Genomic DNA, 23,306 nt, shown 5'->3' on the forward strand with positions numbered 1-23,306 from the left:
GTTTAGATAAAGTTATACCTACTGACACTGTGTGTTTGCTGGGCAAATCATAAACAAAAAAGTTATGAATTATTGAAAAAATAAGTATTTTCCAAAATTCCACTTACAGTTATTGAATATCTTTAAAATAGTGTTAATATTAAAACACATTAAATTTATAACAAAAAAAGCTTGTAATGCTTGAATTGCCCAAAGTTGTTATTTTCGAGATACTCGTAGGTTAAAATTCACCTATCGCATATTTTAAGAAATTTTTGCCCTTTTGAGATGTTTACTTAAATTGCATATCTTTTTAAAATATTTTTTTTATATTTATTTTGTAGCTTAGGTACAGAAATACCTATTGACACTGTGTATTTGCTTGATAAAATCATGATTAAAAAAGTTACGAATTATTAAAAAAAAATAAGTATTTTCCAAAATACTACCGATAGTTATCGAATATCTTTGAAATAGTGTTAATATTAAAACACATTAAATTTACAACAAAAAGCAGTCAGAAAAGCTCAAAACCACCACTCACTCATCTGGTCATATCTCAAAAACTATCCATGTCCAAATCAATTTTCCTTGGAAACACATCAAGTAGAAGAATTTTCCAAAGTGTGGTGAAAATTTGAGCCCAAAATATTAAGAAATAAAAAATCCCACCCATGGTGAAAATAGGCAATTTTTCGACAATTTTGATACCTGCTGGTAATCAGTCTGTTTACTGTAGTTACTATAATAAAAACAAAATGTGAGTACACCTATGTGAATTTAAATTAAAACACAGTGAAATTGATATTCTAAGATCACGAATAGCTTATTTGGTTGTTGATTAATCTCTTTTGAAAGTTGAAATTTAACATGCTAGCCTAGTAAATCATTATCACACTTTAATAATGAGAGAGAGAAGGATTAGTATTTTCCATTTAATTCAACTACTTTATTTGCTTATTCTTGACAGATACGCGTATTTCGTCTACAATGTGCAGACTTCTTCAGTGTCTTGTACTAATCGACTCGTGTATTAGTACAAGACACTGAAGAAGTCTGCACATTGTAGACGAAATACGCGTATCTGTCAAGGATAAGCAAATAAAGTAGTGGAATTAAATGGAAAATACTAATCCTTCTCTCTCTCTCTCTCATTATACAGGTATTCCACTAAGACGCCCACATTCATCAGGATCACACTTTAAACTCTTTTTGTAAATTTAGAATATGTAACGCTTTTTGCGCTTTATAACTATGGGCTGAACAATAGGAACGTAATTTTAAGACGTGTTCCTAACTATGGCCTACGACATTTATTTGATAACTTAGTTTTGGTATTGGTGAAACCATTCGCATTGACAACGACTCTGCAACTATTCACTCCTATAGGAAAACCCCATAGGCAAATGTCCAATTTCGCTATGTGATCGTTTCCACTGAAAAGTCCCGTTGGAAAAAAGTAAATTTTAACGTAAAAAGACGCTTTTTCTTAACAACCCAAATTTGAGTAGGATCTACTCATATTCGTCAAAAGTAGGGTATCAAAAATTGAGTAAACAAAGTTGAACCTGACAGGATGACGAATGGATAACATCGACCTGCACACCACGAAAAATTATTGTAAATTTCTGTTCCCTGAGACCGACACAAGTAAGCGGCCCTTTTGACAAAAGAATCAGTTGAAAGAAACGAGAAAATCAAGTCAATCAAACGTTCTCTTCGTCAACTTGCTTATGTTTCGGTTTAAGAACACTTAATTTTACATGAAATGTTTGTTTACGTTCCATGATTTACGTCTAATATGGATTACGTCTCGTGTAAAATTGGTTATTTCTAAGTGTGTGGATCAACCGTGACGTGACAGCACCATATTTTAGAGTTTTAATATGTCATGAAGTGAGTCAAATTTGCTAAAAGTCACAACTTTTTATCATCGATTGTATGTGAAACATTAATTCCTTTACATAATGCACAGATAGCTCATGTGGTTTAAAATGGCTAAGTTGTAATTATCCCGAGAGTACGCAAATGGAATAACATAGTTCCATAAACTAGTTTGGGTAACGTAACGTAACGTGGGTAGATCACCTTTTCGTGGTACGTTATGGGATGTAAGATCTACCACCGATTCCTACTGTGTTACCTGACTTATAACGAATATACGTTGTATACGAGTACCCTGAATACAACGTATGACTCGTCTAATTTTGCATAGCATTTGCAATGTAAAATTAGACGAACTATACGTTGTATTCGGGGTACTCGTATACAACGTATATTTGTTATGAGTAGGTAACACAGTAGTCTTGACTACTTCAAACTAGGGGAACAGGATTTTTCAGTAATCCAAGGAACACATCTTAGTTCTTGTTTCTTTTTATGCCTTGTTGATAGTGACAAGTCCTCGGGTGGCCTGAACCGAGGATGATCTTGAAACAAGGAAAAAATGAGTTAGTTAGTCTTCATCTATGTGATTCCTAATCTTCTATTCGTTGATATCTAGTTTGAAGTGGTTAAGACTAGGGTTCTGAATCAGAAAGGACACCGATAATGACCATGCATCAGAACTTCTGATGCATGGTCATTATAGGTGTCGTTCCTTAATTTTGTTGCTAAGGAATCCAATTTTGACTGACAAAGGGGCGCGCCTTTGGAGGGTGTTTCAACACTCCAAGGGGTATAAATAGCTGGACCTTTCACCTAGAATCGATTCCTTGCGATGAAGGCAAGAATGACAACTGTATCAAAACCGAACACTTCATCATTTCTCAATAGTGGTGGAGTAATACGACATGCACTAAACTAAGGACACGGGATATGTCGTTATGTACAGTAGATCAAATTACTGGTCGAAGTGGAAGTTTGGAAAAAAAACCTTAGAAACATAATTAGTAAAAAAAAACGCAAAAAACCGAGAAGTCCATAGAACTTCCAAGAAGTCCGTAAAACTTCTGAGAAATCAGTAAAATTTCCTAATTTTCTGTAGTATATCACTTCCAGAAAGTCTATATAATTTCGGAGAAGTTTCAAGATGTCTGTAGAGTTTCCGCAAAGATCGTAAAACTTCCGAGAATTCTGTAGAAGTTTAGAGAAATTCGTAAAACTTCTCATTAGAGGAATTCATAGACCTTCCGAGAGGTCCCTGGATCTTCCTAAAAAAACCTTTGAACTTCTGAGAAATCCGTTGAACTTCTGTGTAATTCGTAGAATACCCGAGATGTCCGAAGCACTTCCAAGAAGTCCGTATGACATCCAAGAAATTCATAGAACTTTTTTTTCAGCGCTCATTTCCTCGCATACTCGACTTCGTTTGCTTTTTCTGCTGGAGAGAATCGAGTCAAGTGTGTGCGTCGTTCTACCATGTTATACATAAAAATCAAGGCAATTGCTTGCTTGTGTAGGTGAAAGCATATATTCTTCATTCCTTTATTTAACGTCGGTCTCTGTTCCGCAATCTAGTGCCAATCACCGACGGACATCGATTGCCATCCATTGACGGCAATCGAATGTACAGGAAGGTAGCTTGCACACCTGCGTAGGATATCGCACCCATTCAACACACATGGGCCGGGACCAACGGCTTTACTTCGACGTGACCAGAGACCTCGGCTGGGATTGAACCCAGACCCATTGGGGTGTTAGAAAGCAGCCACGCTTACCACTACACCACCGGCGCGGGCTGGTGAAAGCATATGCAGAACACGGAATAAAAAAAAAGATTATAAATCATTGCATCGTCTGCAAGGTCAACTTTTTTTTCCTTGATTTGTTTTCCGTGCTGAGCACCAATGCTACCGACACCCGGTAGACTATACGGGGGCGAAAACGAACCACTTTTCTGTCAAACGCGATCCAGCTCGTGATTGGCCGAATTGAAGTGCGTAAGATAGAGATAGATATAGATATAGATAGAGATAAAAGAGTAAGAAGCCAGTTATCTCCTCTTCCTCTTAGGTTTAGGTGTAATAGCTTATTTTGAAATTATGGTGAGCCTTCGATAATCCCGCGAAAAATTCTGAATGGAAATATTACGTTCCGTTTTTTATCATCTACAAAAAAGTGATTTTTATTTAAATTCCGCGGAATGTTTTAAAGCATTTCGTTAGGTTTCGTGAAGTTCCACTTCCTATTGCATTTCGTTTCGGTAAAGAATATCAACAAATTTTCTTTCGCAAATGCCGCGGAATTTGTAGCAGTATAAAAATTTCGTTTCGTTTCGTACCGGAATGAAAAAAATCTTATATCGCATACCCGTAGTATTCAGACGTCAACCGCAGGTGCACGTCTAATGTTGCGAAATTTCAACAATGTAGGGGAAATGCAGATAATGTCGGCCTAAGTGTCCCTAATTTGGGCCCATACATTAATTCAGCAATCGACTAAATTTTCAATAGCAACCAAAAATATCCATTAGTAACGTCCCAATGAAGCGTTCATCTATATAAAATTGATAAATAGCAGATTTTTAGCGATCTTAGATCCATAGGCCAACATTAGAGACATTTCCCCTATACTATGAATTATCAAAAGCTTCCCGGAAATGAAGCTGGATTCTTTTGCACTTCCCACATCCCACGATGATGAATGACGAACGCAAAGACTCATTTTGAACGGTGGTTGGTTCCTTATTGTCCTTGATGATGCACAAACAGGCTGCCCCTGAATAGTGCGAGAAAGGTGCTTTCTCTGGTGTTTAGTGCCAACAGAAATCACCTCAGTTGTCTGGGAGATAGGTTGCCACAATATTCATGTGAAAGCTGTTTATAAGATACCAGATACTATTCATTCACGTTTCTCTCATCACTGAACAAAAGGTTGGTATGAGATTAGAATGCGTAAATGCGTTTGATATGCGAGGCCAGAAGCATCTTTACTTTCTTTTGATGAATATCGGTTATTTCGCAGTAAAGGCCTAAGCACGATACGGTTGCGGAAAAACAATAGTTGTCATTTTGTCGAAACGTATCCCTAACTACGAAATAACCACTGTTCTGCAAAGGAATCGAATAGGTACATTAGCAATTTGATATTGGTAGCGAAGGGGTTCGTAACATACATGAACCATGAACTTCGACAATCAACTTATATATTGTTCCTCTCGTAACGAACAGCCATAAACATGATTTACGGTAGCATGTGCTTTTCCTTGCAGTTATACTTTTTCCGAGATCTGGATCACACTTCCTAAGCTCAGATGAAAATAAATTGGCTGCACCGTAATATAAATCAACGCCAATCCCGTTCTACACGGCAAATGAATCTAACTCATATACGAGTCAAGTTCATTCAAATTCTAAAAAAACGAAGGTCACTCATAGAATGAGTAAATTTTTACTCAAATAGGAATAAATGTCACTCATGAGAGTACATGTCATTCAAACATGAGTGACATTTAATCATATTTGTGTAAAAATTTACTCACCAACGCTTTTGTGAATATTTGTCAAATATGAGTCAGATACATTTGCCGTGTACGAAGCGATGTAGAAAATAAATTTTATAACTCCTTAACCCGTTTCCACATTCTTACATACATTCATATATTTAACAAAGTATGTTTAAGGTTTTATTGCACACTAGAATGGTGCAACCATTCTACTCAATGCGGCAATCTCCGATGAAAAATTTTGATTTATACTCTTTCTGGAGTATGTTACGGCATCGTACGGTTGCAACGTCGGGGTTTTTCGAAGAAAATTGGATTCATACTTCAAGAAGCTGTATGCTTCGAGATTGCACGAAGCCAATCCTAATCTACCTGTATGATTTACGATAAACGCAGGTTGGTAGCATGCTTGTGAGACTTTTATGAGTGTTATATATGGAATGTACACTGTTCGTTTACCATGTTTGTAAACAATTTGAAAGATGAAGGATTGTTTGTTGTGTTCATTGAGACAGTTTAATCCTTCCTGTGAATGTTTCAACCCTTTCTTTTAAATGGTTACTTGAAATTAGTAAGAACATTTTTTTTATATTTTTCTCTGTACAACTTTGTCTCAGACGTCATTTCGATCAGAAGAGTCGTTCCCATGCTTAAATTTTATGAAAAATGTCCAAGAAGCAATTTTGAAAATTTTACAAGCTCCAAAATGGCAGACTTTTAGCAAAAATGTGAATCATTGCCCAACACCAACAATTATGCAAAGTTTACTGAAAATCGGAGAAGGACGAGTTTTTTCGATTCGTCATTTGGCGTGGAACTGCTCACATGCAAGTTTTCACTCTTTTGTGGGAAACATATGCCAAATAACTTTTTACAATCCTTGCTTTTTAAACACCACTAAAGTGTTTGTGTGGTTTAAAGGCAACCCTCTAAGCACCTTACAAAGATTTTTATACCATTTATCCCTAAATATCAGTTCCCACAGTCATTCAATTCAATGAATCAAGCGCTCAAAAACTTATCAATGCATTCATTTTCTCTTTCGCAGATAAAAATGTTCCTGTCACTAATGGCATCGTGCGCGATGCGCTTCGGAAAAATCCTACGCTTTCAATGCCTTACCATCCGTTTTCATTTATAAATAAAGTGTTGTCCCCGCACAGACTTGTGATAATAAACTTACCTGAAACGTAACAAGTGACAGTTCCACCATAGAAACATAGAAACAGCTAACCAACCAAGCGACAATGGATATCATGCTGTCCAGGCTGAATATCAGCCTGGAAAATGTGACGCTTAGTACGAGCACGTTCCGGCAGGGCCTCATCGAGCAGTTTAGCAACAACCGGAAAGTGGACGACCCCGCGTACCATATACTGATTTTCCTCTACAGTATACTGATCATATTCGGTGCAACCGGAAACAGTCTGGTGGTGATGGCGGTGGCACGGAAGCCACAGATGCGAACGGCGCGCAACATGTTCATTGTCAATTTGGCCGTTTCAGGTGAGTGACTATGTGGTTGGCGTGTGTGAATTAGTGGTTTGCTATAGAACTCCGTTTTTATTTGGACTGAGAGTGACGAATTGCAAACTAATTACTCGGAAATGAGGGGGGGGGGCGTATTTATACGTTTTGGTAATATGTAAGCATGCAGCCGGCATTCTATGGTCAGAAAATGAGTCTGAAATTCAGAGCAAATGCCATTATGGGGTGTTTACATCTCTGCGAATCTGCTAGCGCTAGTGTACTAGTCAACTAGCACGAGTTTCAGTTGCTCCTGAAATCTCATGCTGGTAGACGCTGATGCCCTGTTTACATTACGATGTTGAGCTTTTTAGCTAGCAGCTGGCTCATTAGCGCTAGTGAAATAGCATAAGTGTAAACACCCCATTATGGATTTACATGTTACATTTTACAGTTATTACTTGCAACTGGATATGTGGTAACAAACGAGTGGTTTTGTTGAGTTGTGCTGTGATATAAAATCTATAATTTCGTGTTTCGCCGCGGCACTATACACGGAAAGGATTATTCCAACGCGTGCCCGTTGCGTTTTTTAACATGCTAAATAGGAGAACGGTTGCCACAGCAGCTCGTTCTCGTTAACTTTGCATTTTCCCCCTAGGATGTTGTATAGTGAGCTGTGGCGGTAAAATTTCATTTTGTGTTCTCCTACTCTGTATATGTCTGTTGCTAGTAGTGATCGCGTTTTATTTGCTTGATGGATTTGTGGAATGCCTGTAATGATTCTATTACTATTAGTGGGCTCCCAGAAACATGTGTAATTCCGTGCAAGGCACAGTGGCGGGCCTCCATACAAACGTCGGACAAAACCTCATATGTTATCCGAAATGGCTTAAACTCACAGGTTAAGATGATTTTGGTATCCTGAATGTATTTCTGATATGAAACTTTTCATATATTTCGGTTTTATTATATTAGGGTGGTTCTAAATTATGAAAATCAGCTCATTTTGGGTTAAGTAATAAGTAATCAATAATAAGCTATCACGATGTGTTAGTTGAATGGAGATTTTGATTAAAATGGTTATTAAGGGGTTCTGAAATCATTATTGATATTGAAATTAACTTTACTTGTGTATTTTTTGCTCTTAGGGTGGTCCAAAACCTATAAAATCATATAAATTATTAAAAAAGTTCGATAACCTACGTTTTTCATTCAATGGATCGATTCAGCTACACACACATGTTAGCTGACAAAACTGATTGGTATTCTTAGGGACCGTCCATAAACCACGTGACATTTTTAAGGTGCGAACTCAGAGCTAAGTTAATGCTGAAGTTGATCTTATATAAGGATTCATTTCTTTTACGATTTACAATGGGATCAGATAGTCTCAAAATGTGAACTACGTAAAATGTGAACTGTCCCTTACCAATCTCATTTCAACGCTTTCATAAATACATGCTCCTCTGAGTGTGGGCTATAATATACATTGATCTTTTTTTCTCACTTGTCGAAGAGATACCATACAGCGCGCTGCAGCGAACAACAGAATGATGATACCTCATCTCATTTTACTTGTCGAAAGTGAAACAAATGTCAATATACATTCGCAATACCGAACGGAGTTGATAAACAATCATCAGTGATCGGTAAAAAGTAGAGTTCCAGCAAATACTTTCAAATTGTTAATCACTCTTTGTGTGGTTTAGTGGAAATGTGCTCTAGGAAAAACGGTATAGATAACACACAATGAAATTTCTAGTTATATTAGAAGTAATATTTGTTTATATTTTATAGAAGTTTACTTAAAAAGAAAAGACGTATTGGAGGGTGCTCTGAACTGTAGCGATGTGCGTGTAGAGCAGAAACGCAAAGCTGTCGACCAATATGTGTCGCGGTAGAAGGTCGTTTCCAAGCTTTTTAAGGAGTTTCAACGTAGATGGCAGAGTGTGAATCGAAAAAAGGATCAGTTTTTGAAGACCACTGAGCAATGGTTTGTAGTTATTGTTTCATGTTTTTTACGGTTGATTATTTTTTGCTTTTATTTAATTTCTTAGGTTAGAAGAGTTCGTCGTTTTTGGTGAAGCAACATCATCTTCAACAATGCGGAATGTAGGTGGTCGTCCTTCAAAAGATTTTGAAGACGTTTGTGATCGAACCAAGCGGCGAAAAACAGAAGTGTTGCGTAAATCATTTACTCCGCAAGAACTGAAATTTGCTGCAGGAATGGTTTTGCAAGCAGAAGGAAATACGGAATTGGCTTCGTTACTAAAGAAAGGCACCTGCACGACAAGCATTCCGATTGAGCATGCTTTGGCAATATATGTCGACGCAAAACTTTCGAAAAGAAGATACAATATCATTCGCGCACTCGTTAAAAATTTGTATCCATCTTATGAAAAAATATCTTCTTCGAAAAATGAGTGCTTTCCATCACTTGAGCACTTTGAAATTACGGAGACTGTATGTAACATTCAATTACAAGCATTGCTGAGCCACACTTGCTCTCGGTTGATTGTACTTGATAAAGATAAATTTGAAAATCTAGTTCCTGAAGGTTTCAACGATTTCAGCCTTTTACTAAAATGGAGCTGTGATGGAAGTTCTGGTTTTAACGAATACAATCAAAAATTTATGGATCCTAGCTGCTCCGATGCTCACATTTTATTTAACATCGGTGGTACCATTAAGATTTCTTACCGACCGGAAAGTAGTTTGGGATAACCCTCGATCGTCCTATACGCGATACTGTCGCCCTGTTTCATTGAAATTTGCAAAAGAAACTGTCGAGTTAACAAAACAAGAATTTGAGCGCATGAATGACGAAATTTCTAATTTAGAACCATTCGAATTAGAAATTTCAGGCATCAAGGTGTTAATCATATTTGATCTTATGTTAACTATGATTGATGGAAAGACTGTTAACGCCATCACCAATACAAAATCTTCTCAGAATTGCTACCTTTGCTATGCTAAGAGTTCCAATTTTAACAACATTGAAGAAATGTTCAACAGAGCTATCATCTCGGATAATCTGGAGTACGGTATGTGTAGCTTACATTGCTGGATCAGAACATTTGAGTGTCTGTTACATATAGTATACCGACTTAGCTTCCGAAAATGGATAAAAACTGCACATATGGAGGAAAAAAGTTTCTTCCAGCAACTTGGATTACACGTCGATAAGCCTCGTGCTAAATTTGGAAATAGCAACGATGTTAAGATGGCATTTTATAAGACTGAGTTTCTTTGATTTGCACGCTAGGATTCTTCAATATTAATACCTTTTACCTGTTAATATTCTAATCGTATCGTTCTTATTATCTACAGGTAACACCGCGAGACGTTTCTTCAAAAATGCTGAGATTTCATCTCAAATCACTGGAATTGATCTTGATCTTATCATTCGATTGAGAACGATTTTGCAAGCCGTTTCATCTGGAGAATCCGTTGACCCAGAAAAATTCCACCAATATGCAAAAGAGACAGCCAAACGCTATGCTTCTTTATATGGATGGTATAATATGCCTACAACGCTCCATAAGTTGCTTGTCCATGGGTATCAAATAATAAATAACGCATTGCTTCCTATTGGTCGTATGTCCGAAGAAGCCGAGGAAGCAATGAATAAAGAAATTAGGCAGCTTAGAGAGCATCACGCGTGGAAAGGTTCACGCAAGCAAACAATGAAAGATATATGTTGTGGATTGCTTGTTGCATCCGATCCCATTGTTTCAAGTTATCGCCATGGGCAAACGGTAGTGGCAGATGAATTGCCTAAAGAGGTGCAAGATTTGTTGATAGTTGAAGATTGCGATGAATAAATGTTAGTTTGTTTATAGAAATAAAAGTTAAATTTTAATAATTTTTTGGTGTCCCAAATTGATTACGTAATTGACTGTTTAAACGCTACTCAAACTGTTTATCAAAACTCTCAAATCACTTTTTTCTGGAATGAAACCTCTCCAAAAATAACTGTCTTAACAAATAAAGGCTAAATCATTCTTAGTCCTCCTCTCCACCTTACTGTTTTTTTACCTAATATGAAACACTCACCTCCTTGTGGTCTTTTGTCCGTAGAAAAATTCTAAAATTTGTTAGGGCCGTGGTCATGACCCCCTCCCCCTCTGCCCCTCCTCCTCCCCTCCTCCCTAAGACCACGTGGTTTATTGACGGCCATTTACCTACCAGAATAAGGATTACACTAAATAGTCAGTATTCAGATGGTAATTTTATTTATGTTAAGATAAAATACAATCTTCAAACTATTTTGCTTCCTCCACAACCATGCGTCTCCATAGTGACTTGATAAAAAAAAAAATCGCGCTTTGCGTAAAAATGCACAAAGAGTGGCCTATATACCCAAAAACTAGACAAAATTTCGCGTCAGATCCGAGATATGGCATCGTTTTCTGATGTTTCCTGTAAAAGTACTGGCTCTCCTTAATACTAAGTATTTCTCCAAAATTGCATATAAATCAATATTTTTGCACGCTGGAACTTGTTGCACTATAATTTTGCGAATGGATATCAAACAAACCTTGAAATGTTTTGGTTATTTATGCCCAAAAACACCTACAGTATTGTCAGATTATCCAAATTTTCCAATGTTTTACAACGAGCTCATGAAGAAAGCTCATAAAATAAAGAGAATAAAAATTGAAAAACTATCACACAAACCTCAACTTTGAAAAAATCCCCAAGACTCAATTTTTGACCAAATTACTTGAAAATTTGGGATTTTCTTAGTTGAACTATCTGTATTGAGAGAAAAATATAAGAAAAATAAAATAATGAAGTCAATTTTTGAGGTTTTGTCCGACTTCCGGCCACTGTACAACGGAACGTTCAACTTCAATTGTACGGAAATCACTAATAGCGAATTTGTTTTTGAACCTGGGCTAGCTTCAACCTGAATTCTGAACAAAAAAACGTTTTTGGGTTTAAGCAGAGACGATGTAAGAGACGAGCGAAGACTGAAACCAAAAATTCCAATCGAAACGTCAAACGCGGTTCCAATTGAGCAATGTAAATAAACACGAGCGCTTGACGAAGAAAAGCGTGAGGAGTATTGAGATTACGGTTTAATTTAATTGTTGAGATTTAAATATTGATAATTAAGTTTGCGTATGAAAAGTGAAATTGGACAGGGCTGGAATATTATTGTTATTCACCAGCTGTATTCTTGTTATTTCCTCACGAAATATTAGCACAAGGACAACGAAATATATCTACACAGGCTTTGTAACATAAATCAAGACGTTTCCGGTGTATTTTTCAAGATATTAAAATTTATAACGAGATAATCCGCATACGACACAATCGATCGAGATCAGCTATGGCAGATTATGCACGAGTACGGACTTCCGGATAAACTGACGCGATTGGTCAAGGTGACGATGGATCGAGTGATGTGCGTTGTTCGAGTATCGGAGACACTCTCGAGTCCATTTGAATCTCGAAGGAGGTTACGGCAGGGTGATGGACTTTCGTGTCTGCTGTTCAACATCGCGTTAGAAGGTGTGATCAGAAGAGCTGGGATAGACACGAGTGGCACGATATTCAGGAAGTCCATCCAGCTCCTTGGCTTCGCCGATGACATTGACATTATGGCAAGGAACTTTGAGATGATGGCGGAAACGTACATCAGACTGAAGGCTGAAGCTAGACGGATTGGACTTGCCATCAACACATCAAAGACAAAATACATGAAAGGAAGAGGTTCTAGGGAAGACAATGTTAGCCTCCCACCCCGAGTTCAGATTGACGGTGACGAAATCGAGATGGTCGATGAGTTCGTGTATTTGGGCTCACTGGTGACCGCCGAAAATGATACCAGCAGAGAAATTCAAAGACACATTATGGCAGGGAATCGTGCCTACTTTGGACTCCGGAGGACGCTCCGGTCGAGTAAAATTCGCCGCCGCACGAAGTTGGCTGTCTACAAGACGCTGATTAGACCGGTGGTCCTTTACGGCCACGAGACCTGGACTATGCTCGTGGAGGACCAACGCGCCCTTGGTGTTTTCGAACGGAAGGTGTTGCGTACCATCTACGGTGGACTGCAGATGGATGACGGAACGTGGAGGAGGCGAATGAACCACGAATTGCACCAGCTACTGGGAGAACGATCCATCGTCCATACTGTAAAAATTGAGCGACTACGATGGGCTGGGCACGTCGTAAGAATGTCGCACGACGATCCAGTGAAAATGGTTCTAGAAAGCAACCCAACAGGAACAAGAAGAAGCGGTGACCTGTAGACCCTTCGCAGACTACGAGGCTGGCGAACTGTGGCCATGGATCGAGTAGAGTGGAGACGACTTCTTCGGACAGCAGAGGACAACAAGGCCTTAGCCTGATTGGTAAGGTAAGTAAGAATCGGAACCAATCTAACTAAAAATAAGATTTAAGTAAAATAAAGGAGAAATTGTATTCAAATCTTTTATGCTTTTTTATGCAAATCTGTTATAGAATCTTACATTTTTCAGCTGGGTGTGCATACCGTTAGGTTTGATCATATTGCCTACAAGTTTTAATTTTGTCCTGACGCATTGAAATACCATTGGATTTTCTTCATTTCTGTATGATTTTATGTATGAAGGTAAAAATGAAACGAAAAAATGCAGTGTTCCTTATGTTTTTTGAGAAAAAAGGGTCTTATCATTTATACTTATCGTACCACACATATAATTGACTCGTTAACGCCGAAATCATAGATGTTTGTGATGTTTTCTGCTAGATAGGCCCAACATAAGCGAAAATGTCAAAGTAAATGTTTACCCTACATATGTTTGATCGAATATAAAGTCTGGAACGCGCAAAAATTGGTCAACTTCAAATTGGTGTATTTCTGTTTAAAATGCATAAAAAACCTGATATGCTGCATTTGGAAGTTGAGTGCATACACAATGGTTGATATGATGAGTTTTCACCAGTTGCTCTCAAGTTTTCAAAATGACGTCCAAGCAAGAGAAGCAGCGTGTTAAAATTTTGCTCGCGCGGCAAGAGAATCCAACGTTCTCTCACGCCAAGTTGGTAAAATTGCTGGATGTGGCCAAATCGACTGTGACAAACGTTTTAAAAGTGTTCAAGGAGCGTCTGTCGACCGCCAAAAAGCCTGGAAGTGGAGGCAATCGTAATCCAGACGTGGCACCGACGACGAAAAAACTTGGCGGTGAAATTTAAGCGGAATCCTAACCTCTCCATCCGGGACGTCACTGGCAAGCTCAATGTCTCCCATACTACTGTGCAGCGGCACAAGAAACGAGCTGGGTTGTCGACGCTTAAGAAGGTTAAGGTGGCGAACCGAAATTACAAACAAAACACATCGGCAAATCAGCGGTCCCGAAAGCTGTATACGAATCTGCTCACAAAGTTCGACTGTGTCGTCATGGACGACGAAACTTATGTGAAGGCGGATTTCAAGCAGCTTCCGGGACAGGAGTTTTATACCGCATCACGAAAAGGGAAGGTGGCTGAAATGTTCAAAACCATCAAACTATCGAAGTTGCCGAAAAATATCTCGTCTGGCAGGCCATATGCAGGTGTGGTCTAAAAAGCGGCATTTTAATTACTGCGGGAACAATCAATTAAGAGATCTTCGTCCAGGAGTGCCTGAAAAAGCAGCTGCTACCATTCCTAAAGCAACATAATAGACCTGTGCTGTTCTGGCCGGACTTGGTGAACTGCCACTATGGGAAAAAGGCAATCGAGTGGTACGATGCGAACAAGGTGGTTGTGGTATCCAAAGACCACAACCCTCCAAACGGCCCAGAACTCCGCCCTATCGAACGGTATTGGGCCTTGGTCAAACGGAATAAAAAATCTAATAAATCCATGGAAAACGAGCAGCAGTTTAAATATATCTGACGTTCGGCGGCGAATAAGGTCGATGAGACCACTGGGCAAAATTTAATGGAAGGGGCTAAGCAGTTCAGATTTGGCAAACCAAAAAGAATAAACGTTAATATATGAATTGAACTACCAAAAGAAAAATAAGAAGATTTTTGTGATATGAATTTCGACTGAAAGAAACGACATTTTTGTCGACCAATTTTTGCGCGTTCCAGTCTTTACTTCCGGGCAGTGAACAAGCATTGGCTTTAAAGGGCACCCTGGCGTACACAAAAGGAAATTTTTTCCCGACAGGAGCGATGGTGGAACCACCCGTGTGTGTCTACCTATTATAGAATACAATGGGGAAGCTCAGAAGAAAACTTTTTATCACGAACATTTTCTTCTGTTCCAAACCGATATAGCAGAAAAATTTCATTCCCGGAATTCAACACCATCCTTGCAGAAACTTAGGTATCTATATGTCACTAGGAAGCGGATGAAGGAGAGGGCGGCTGAGAGGAATTTTTCGAGAAAAGTGACGTCTATTATAGCGTCTGCTTTAGCTTTAATACACTGTTGGAAGTTGGATGGGAACGTGACACGTTTCAAATTAACATAACTTCATGGGTACTGCGGAAAAGGATTTTTATCCATTTTTAGGCCAGGCAGAAAACCTTCGTAGAAGGCCAGACGCGTTCATGAGGCCACTTAGCAGTTATGAATATTCAGATTATAGGTCTGGTTTTGGATGATTGTTTACCTTCTCAAGTTGTAACGACTTAGGTATCATCTGTTCTGGTCGGTTGGTCTAGGAGAGCAGATTTCCGTTATTTATAGCATCACCTGAAGATGAGCTTCTGCATGCATTTGGCCGAAGCGATGAAAGCAGTGGACCAAGTTAATTGGCTTGCCACGCCGATTTCACACTCTCGCATCTATTTTCCTTTAACCGTAAATTTCACCAGTAGAACGTGATGTTAGAACATGCAAACGAAATATTTTATCATTCTTCATTGCTCAGGCTTGGCTGATTTATTGTAGTTAAAAATATATACAAAAGGGGTGGGTGACACAACCGAATCCGCTGTCTCCCAACTTTTTTCGGCGCTCCGTATTTACTAGTCTTTTCCATTTTCCTTCTTTCCAGATCTACTACTCTGCCTGGTGACGATGCCGCTAACGTTGGTGGAAATTCTCACCAAATTCTGGCCCATGGGCCGGTTGCCATTGCTGTGCAAATCGATCGGAACCCTCCAGGCCACTAGCATCTTCGTATCGACCATTTCCATCACGGCCATCGCGCTGGATCGATATCAAGTAGGTTGAGTTGGGGGGGTTTGCTTGGGAATTTATTGGTTTATTTGGTACCAAGGTGGGTACATATAGGTGTTCTAATGTGTCAAATTCACGATTCAGCCATGTTGGATTTTTGTATGAAGGAGCGGCTGAGATTGTTTACAATTTGCTCTAAAACCACACTCCCTCCCCCCGTGATTTCCTCGTCCATATATAGACAAAGCTGTATCACCTTGTTATACCCACCACGGTTGGTACTTCGATGGTTCCACGTGCGTTCTCGCCGGGTGTTTACTGGTCTGGATTCTGTTGTCTTTGTAGAAGGATGAGTAGAAGATAAAACATTTACTCAATGTCAATGGTTGGGTGTCACAAGGGGAATTTTATTGAGGTGTGTTGCTTTTGGTGTGCATTTTCCATGACACTTGACTCAGAACTTTTCTATTGATTGAAATTTATTCAATTTGTAGTTCACTGACATAAATGGGTGCGTGATGTTAGGCATACACATTATGTGCATAATGTTTGATAATCATAATGGACACAAGTATTCATTCATTGAAAAATCAGAAAATAACCATTTCTTTTGCTCATGAGAAGTTAATTAAGAACAATCTTGTTCTTCGATTTTGACACAAGTAACACAATTGTACTAATAAATGAAAATAAATGCGTGATTTCTGTGATGCTTAGCTTATTTACCGAAGCACATTTCGCCAAAAAAAAATTTACCTTAAGCGCCCACCATACGAGTTAAAAGATTGTAAACACTGTTTTGTCAATAATGTTAATGCAAATATTGATGATGATGCCAATATTGCCGCAGAATAAAAAAAAAAAATCAGTTTTTCAATATTTTCCCTCATTTTCCCCTTCTCTTTGACTACAGCAGCAACTTTTGTCAGAAAGGTTGTTATTTGGCTCGGAATATTCCATCGCTTACACCAATTTTAGTGAGGAGCGGCCCTGTAGAGATGACCCCGTCAAAATATTGATGAAAATATTGACTTATTTTTTTTGTTATCAAATCTTTTAAAAGGTACTGTTATGTATCGAATACCGGACAATATTTGAATCCAGACATTTCATTTTTAATTCACTAGTCAACTTGATAATTACATTCAAAGAGTTTTTCTGTTACTTCATAAAGGGTGTATTCGATAAAAATGGCACACACATATTTACTCACCAAAATCAAACCGATTATCGGATTTTCTAGAAATTTTCAGGGAATGAAGCACTACTAATGAGTTATGATTTACAAAAATTGTTTTATTCAATTTAGCCTTCCATCCCAAATGCCTACACCTTCCTTTTCACTCCACCCATCAAATTTTGTACAACCGGTTTTCCCAGTGTTTTTGTTGTTTTTACCCATATTTTCTTCAAATCCAGCTCTGTTTTAATAGTTTTGGGATTCTTTAACTATATGTTTTGTTTTACTTCTGCGTGAAGTCAACAATTTACATAGTTGAAGATGCTAATTTCAAACAACAGACTAAAGTCGTAATTTTTATACGCTGAAATGATGAGGAGATGAAAGTATAGAGTTGATAGTTCTGTTAGAGTACGGCAGTGTGAAAATTGTATATAGAGAGTAGAAAGCGAGCAAGGAAAACTTTTTAGGAAGGTACAAATCGGTTTGATCATCTCTCTTTACCAAACTCCCCCATTGGAGAGGGAGGGTGAGGGGTATTCTCCTGGCAAAAAAAAGATGATCGCCGACTCGCTCATGTACCGATGATGTGTTTGAAACAGTTCTATCTATTTTACCGCACTCAAGTTGTTATCTGAAAGAAGGCATCCAATCGTAGGTTTGGAAATTGCAGGTATTGTTCCGTCTTCATAATTTCCCAGAATTTTTCAATTGGGCGAAGTTCCGATGAATTTGGTGGGTTCATATCTTTTGGCACAAAATTGACTCCGTTGGTTCGGTGCCACTCCAACACGTTTCGAGCGTAGTGGCAGGATGCTAGATCTGGCCAAAACAGAGTTGATCCGTTGTGAATGACAAGATACGCTTCTTAAGGCACTCTTCCGTGTAAATCGCACCGTTGATTGTTCCAGAAGTGATGAAGGGAGCGCTTATTTCACCACAACCGCAAATCGCCTGCCAGATCAGGAACTTCTTTGCAAATTTCAAGTTTCCGGACGCGGGTTTTCTCAGTGATGTTTTGCTTTTCATTCCGGTTTGGGGCTTTTTGCATATTGTTAACATGTAACCCAGCACGCTTCATGGTTTTCTGCACAAAACCGACTGACACCTTGGAATTTTTAGCGACATCTCGAATTGACATGTTTGGACGGTTCTTGAACTGTTGCACCACTTTCCTGGCCATTTTACTGTCCATTGGACCACTTTTACGATCACACCCTTCCTTCCTTGGGCCACTTAGACGCTCCTTGCAGGTTTTTGTCACATGAGACACAGTTGTATTTGCAATTCCAACCTTTTTAGCGATCCATCGGTGGGACGCCTCTGGATTTTGATTGTAAGTGCACACATTTTTTTGACGGACAATTTCTTGTTTCTACGACATGACTGGAACTACTGTTTGAATGACTATGAAACTTGACAGATGTAAACAATACACTATGAATAAAATTTACACAAATTGTAACCAGTTGGTTACAATCCGTGGATTTTCTTCTGTATGAGTTATTGTTGGTTGGGAAAATTCACGTTTTATTAAACCTAAAACAGTAGACACACACAAGAGCGAGAGGGTTTGTGCCGCTGCAAAGAACGAGAACGTTACTGAAGGGAAAAAAAATATTATAAAACATCTCGCACAAAAATGGTTGTGCGAAAAGAGGGAGAATGATAATTATTGGATAAAATGGGGAGGCCATCTTTCAGTGAAAGATTGTCCACAAGCAAACAGGCGTCCGTGTGCAAAAGACCGGTATTTTTAAGTGCAGTGCCATTTAGTGTACCTCCCTCCCCCTTGTGGGGTTTCTGGAATGTTGGACTGCCTCCGTTCAGGTAAATAGGCTTAAATTATTGTTATCAGCCAACCTGACGGAAATATTACCCTACAATAGGACCTCGTACCGTAAATAAAACGGTCTTACACGGCTCGGCTCGGAAGTCAAGATGGCTTCCGAGCCTAATAGTAAATTATCCTCAATCGTCCGTCAGGGACGATTCCCTCACACCGGTGGCCTTAATTGCCAAGGAGGGTCCCGTCTCGGCTCGACCAAGGTGGCCATGCCACGGTCAGTCGATGCCGTCAACGACGGAAGACGCCTGCCAGCCAAACGAGCCAGCAACGCCTGTTGAGCCACCAGATCCACCATTCTCCCAAAGTTGCACACGGTCTACAGCCCGCGCCGCAAGTTTCTGGCCACACGGTAGTGCAGGAGCAGCCGTGTGGGCCAACGCCAGCGTTGCGACGCTGTAGGAGATCCCGCTACAGCAGTGACTACAGTGCAAATTTTAAACCCTAGCATACATGCCACATATATGTGAAAACCCACACCCAAACGCCAAAGAATAGAAAAATAAATGTTAGAAAATGTGAATATTCCTGTGTGTTTCATACTTTGTCCGCGTAGCCCCTCCGAATACCCAGTAACATGCCGGCCCTGCGACACAGTTCAGGGGTCTCATGCAACTGAGTTAGTTACCCGGGAGTGTCTGGTCATGCCAAAGTCACAAAATTTTCAGGTTTTTACTCTTACGGTTAAAAAGTTACAGATGATTTTTGGTGTGCCAATTTCATCGAATACACCCTTTACGTGAAGTTTACAATATTCAGAGTTCGTTGGAAATGCTATTCTAATATTAACATGAAGCTTTAGTGTGATAATTTATTAACCAGACAAAGTTCTGTAGATGATAGGTTGAATAGAATTTGAAATTGAGTGAAGGGCCATTCGTGTATTACAGTATTAGTCAAACGCACACTCTTTTACCTAACACATACATTCATACATGATGAGGGGACTTGTTTTTTTTTTCCTAAAATCTACAAGGGGGCTGTTAATTGACTATGTAGACAGTTTATTGGAATTCTTAAACCCCCCTCCCCCCCCCATGGACAATTGCCCATTCATTTTTTTCGAATTTGTATGGTCGTGGTAATAGCCAACTTACGACCTTGACTGTCTACAAAGTTAATGAACAACCCCAGGCCTGTGGATTTGAACAAAAACTTTAAGGGCCCTTATTTATTAATGTATGGGTTAGGTAAAGGACTAGTACCACTAGTACTGTCGCATTAATGACTTCTATTGCATTTTCACACTACCGTACTCTAGCGAAACTATCAACTTATCCTCTTCAGAACTTTCTGTAGTTAATAAATTATCACACTTAAGCTTCATGTTGATATTAGTATAGTATTTCCAACGAATAATAATTATGAACTTGAGCTTGAGCTTGATTGACCGCCCACGGTTGCTACTCTGTTATTGCCAGATCAGCTGTAATTACACAGAGAACCAATAGACGATGCTTGGGACTAGCAATCATCCTCAATGTGTAAAAACTGGTGATCTTAAATTAGGCAATACCAGCGCCGGCCGCGCCCGAACACAGGTCAAGAAAGGAATGCGAAGGATTGTGTTGACATGACACTCGCTTTGATGGAAGCCGAGAACACCTCTGCACTTCCACGAGGAATCACTGGGATGTTGGATAAGAGGGTTGGGTTTGCAGCAGGGTTCGTTTTGGTAAACGATAAGCTGAATTGATGTCCTAACGATCATAAAACGCGAAGGAGCTTGGGACTAAACCCACGGTCTTTTGCTCAGTAAGCAAAAACGTTTGCCACTAGGCAGACGAGCACCTTTTTAATCACCGAGTTGCTGTTATTACCATGTAGTCATATTAACAAATAAAACGATTGACGAATCTTGAATGTGGATGGACCTGAGATTAGACTCATGATGTTCTGCTCAGTAAGCAAAAACGGTTGCTCTAAGGCCACCGAGCCCCTCATATCACATAATACCGTTGCTCAAATTTTTGTAGCCATTCAAACCCGGAACCAACGACAACAACGAGTTTCGCAAAATACACGATACACAAGCGATTTTACCATAATCTCTTTGATATGTAAGGACCTGGGACCGCGTTTTTCTGCTCAGTAAGCAGGCCACTGTAACCGACGATCTTTCAAATTCGAAAACTAAAAACTACGAAAAAGTACTTAGGCCTTCATTAAGTTCCACTTTCACGCGACGTTCAATGTTTCAATTTGCTCTTTACGTATTGTTCAGGCTATAAATAGGCTCTTTTCAAAAGTTACGCGAGAAATACGCACAATCGTCGCCTACCTCGCAAAACTGGTTCCAAACGACAACAAAGGCATAAGCAACGATGGATTGTTGAAGTTTGCTGGCTGGTGTAGTGCTGCTGAAAAAAGATAAGTCTATTATTTTGGTTAGTGATCGTTTGGATTTGGGTCACCCCTCGTTGTGTTTAGGTTAGTATAAATAAATAATACTATTTAGTCATATAAATCACCACAGCTCATAATCTTCAGCGTTATCGGTTTTTGTTTCTGGATCTTTAGTTGCCTCTGTAATATACTTACTTGCGGCATACTATTTTGGGAGTGTATATGAGCGTGTACCATGTACGGTAGCTCATCTCTCATCGTGATGGTGGGACATAGTAGACAAATTAGAGAGACAATAAGGAGGTATTAGTATTATTTATTTTATTTTATTTATTTATTTACTTTCGGGATCATTTCAGTGTTAGAGTTATGTTAGTTTTGATCCGTAATCAGCCCTGCTGACCCCTCCAACATTAGTTGCAGGCAGTGGTTGTTAGATAATGCGGCACTGTAACTACTACTATTTTAGAGGTATGATTCGTCAAGTTTATACAACTCAATGTTTCAATTGAGCCAAACTATCTATCTTACAATTACAAAAGCAAACCGAAACTTACAATTATATGCAAATGCAAAATGAAACATGACAAATCATCGTCAATCCCCTTATTACAGGGCAGGGCCTGACGATTTGAATCTAATTTAATTTTGATCAGTGAACGGGCACCATATGGTACATTTTCTCAACATGAACCTATCATTTCCAGCCTATCTGAACTTTTTAATAAATGGAAGCCATAACATGGGTTACGCTCCCGCTAAGCGGGCCCTCCGCATCCTGTCTCTGTCTTATCTCAAATACAAAATGCCAATGGTATGAATGTATCTATATATATTGGTCAGGCTTCAGAATCGTTCAGTGGGCAGTGCGCTCTACACTCCAAGTTACCTTTTTTTTCAAATTTACCGCAAATTTGATATTTTACCCATTGAGTGTTGATTAGTCACCATGAAACATTGTGACAGAAGTTGAGGTTACTAGTGTATTAAATAATCTAGGTCCTATTTAGGATTATATCTGAAAAATCAAAATCTGGCCAACGCCCACCCTAAACCTAAACCTGTTCTAATCCACCTGAAATGACTAACGTATGGAAGACTTTGACTACCCAGCCATGCAATAGTCTCATTCCGTGCCTTATGGCAACTTGATGATTCTATTGCGCTCATCTTCTTGCACCACCCAGGGGAGACTTGGTCCTGTACCCAATGCTTAACTTATCTCCTTTCCACTCAGCTACTCGCAATTTCTTGTGATATAGTGGGCGGAATATTATTATATGAGACAATTCAATGCAGACGTCTTTCCAAATTTGGCAGATCGACAGGTAATCGGTGAGTTACCACGATAGTTGCTATTCCACAACTCGACAACGTCCCATCGTCAACGCCTGCTATGAGAATTTCCCATTGCAGACGCCAACGAAATGACGTCATCGAGCTATCGATCAACTACCCTGGTTATCGCCTGGTACCTTATAGCACGATGCTAGGAGGCGAACCGGAAGAATCGATGAACTACCTCCCCCAATTTCCAACAAATAATAATTATGTTAGATAAACATGGACGACACTATGCGATCATCATTAACTTAACGTGGCATTAAACTCATATTTGGCCTTGATAATCAACATTTAAAAGTATCCGGATTTCAATGCATTATGATACTGGTCCTTATCTTGAAATTTATTAGAATCAGCTTCTTAATTTTATGATTTTTTTTTCTTTCTGTAAACATACTTACCAATCAGTCTAAGGCCTGGTTATCCCTTGCTGTACACAGAACACAGAAGTTGTCTCCATTTCACTCGATCCATGGCGAACCTTGGGAGACAGAAATAGAGGGAGATGCCTCTTTCTAATTCATCAGTTGGTCATCAGTTATGGTCATTTGTGACTTGTTCTTTGATTAGACATAAACTCATGACCATTTACGTGAGAGGCATAGACAGTGTTGGCAAAATTATCAATCAAATGACATTTTTAC

The 23,306-nt window shown here is 39.1% G+C and overlaps 1 protein-coding gene across 3 annotated transcripts in view; it reads left to right on the top strand.

Moving 5' to 3' along the window:
- Positions 1 to 23,306, top strand: part of NPFR (Neuropeptide F receptor) — a 67,216-nt gene that overhangs the window by 30,635 nt on the left and 13,275 nt on the right. For all 3 annotated transcript variants that reach the window (XR_010518403.1, XR_010518402.1, XM_065232727.1), the window contains exons 2-3: positions 6,414 to 6,871; positions 15,822 to 15,991. Coding sequence is in view for 1 of the 3 variants with exons in the window: in XM_065232727.1 (XP_065088799.1) it covers positions 6,613 to 6,871; positions 15,822 to 15,991 (429 nt within the window). In the remaining 2 variants the exon portion in view is untranslated. The remainder of the gene's footprint in view (positions 1 to 6,413; positions 6,872 to 15,821; positions 15,992 to 23,306) is intronic.

The sequence above is a fragment of the Ochlerotatus camptorhynchus genome, unplaced genomic scaffold (assembly GCF_037179485.1).
Source record: "Ochlerotatus camptorhynchus isolate MF236.1 unplaced genomic scaffold, CSIRO-AGI_Acam_v1.1 ptg000371l, whole genome shotgun sequence".
NCBI classification, from domain to species: Eukaryota; Metazoa; Arthropoda; class Insecta; order Diptera; family Culicidae; genus Ochlerotatus; species Ochlerotatus camptorhynchus.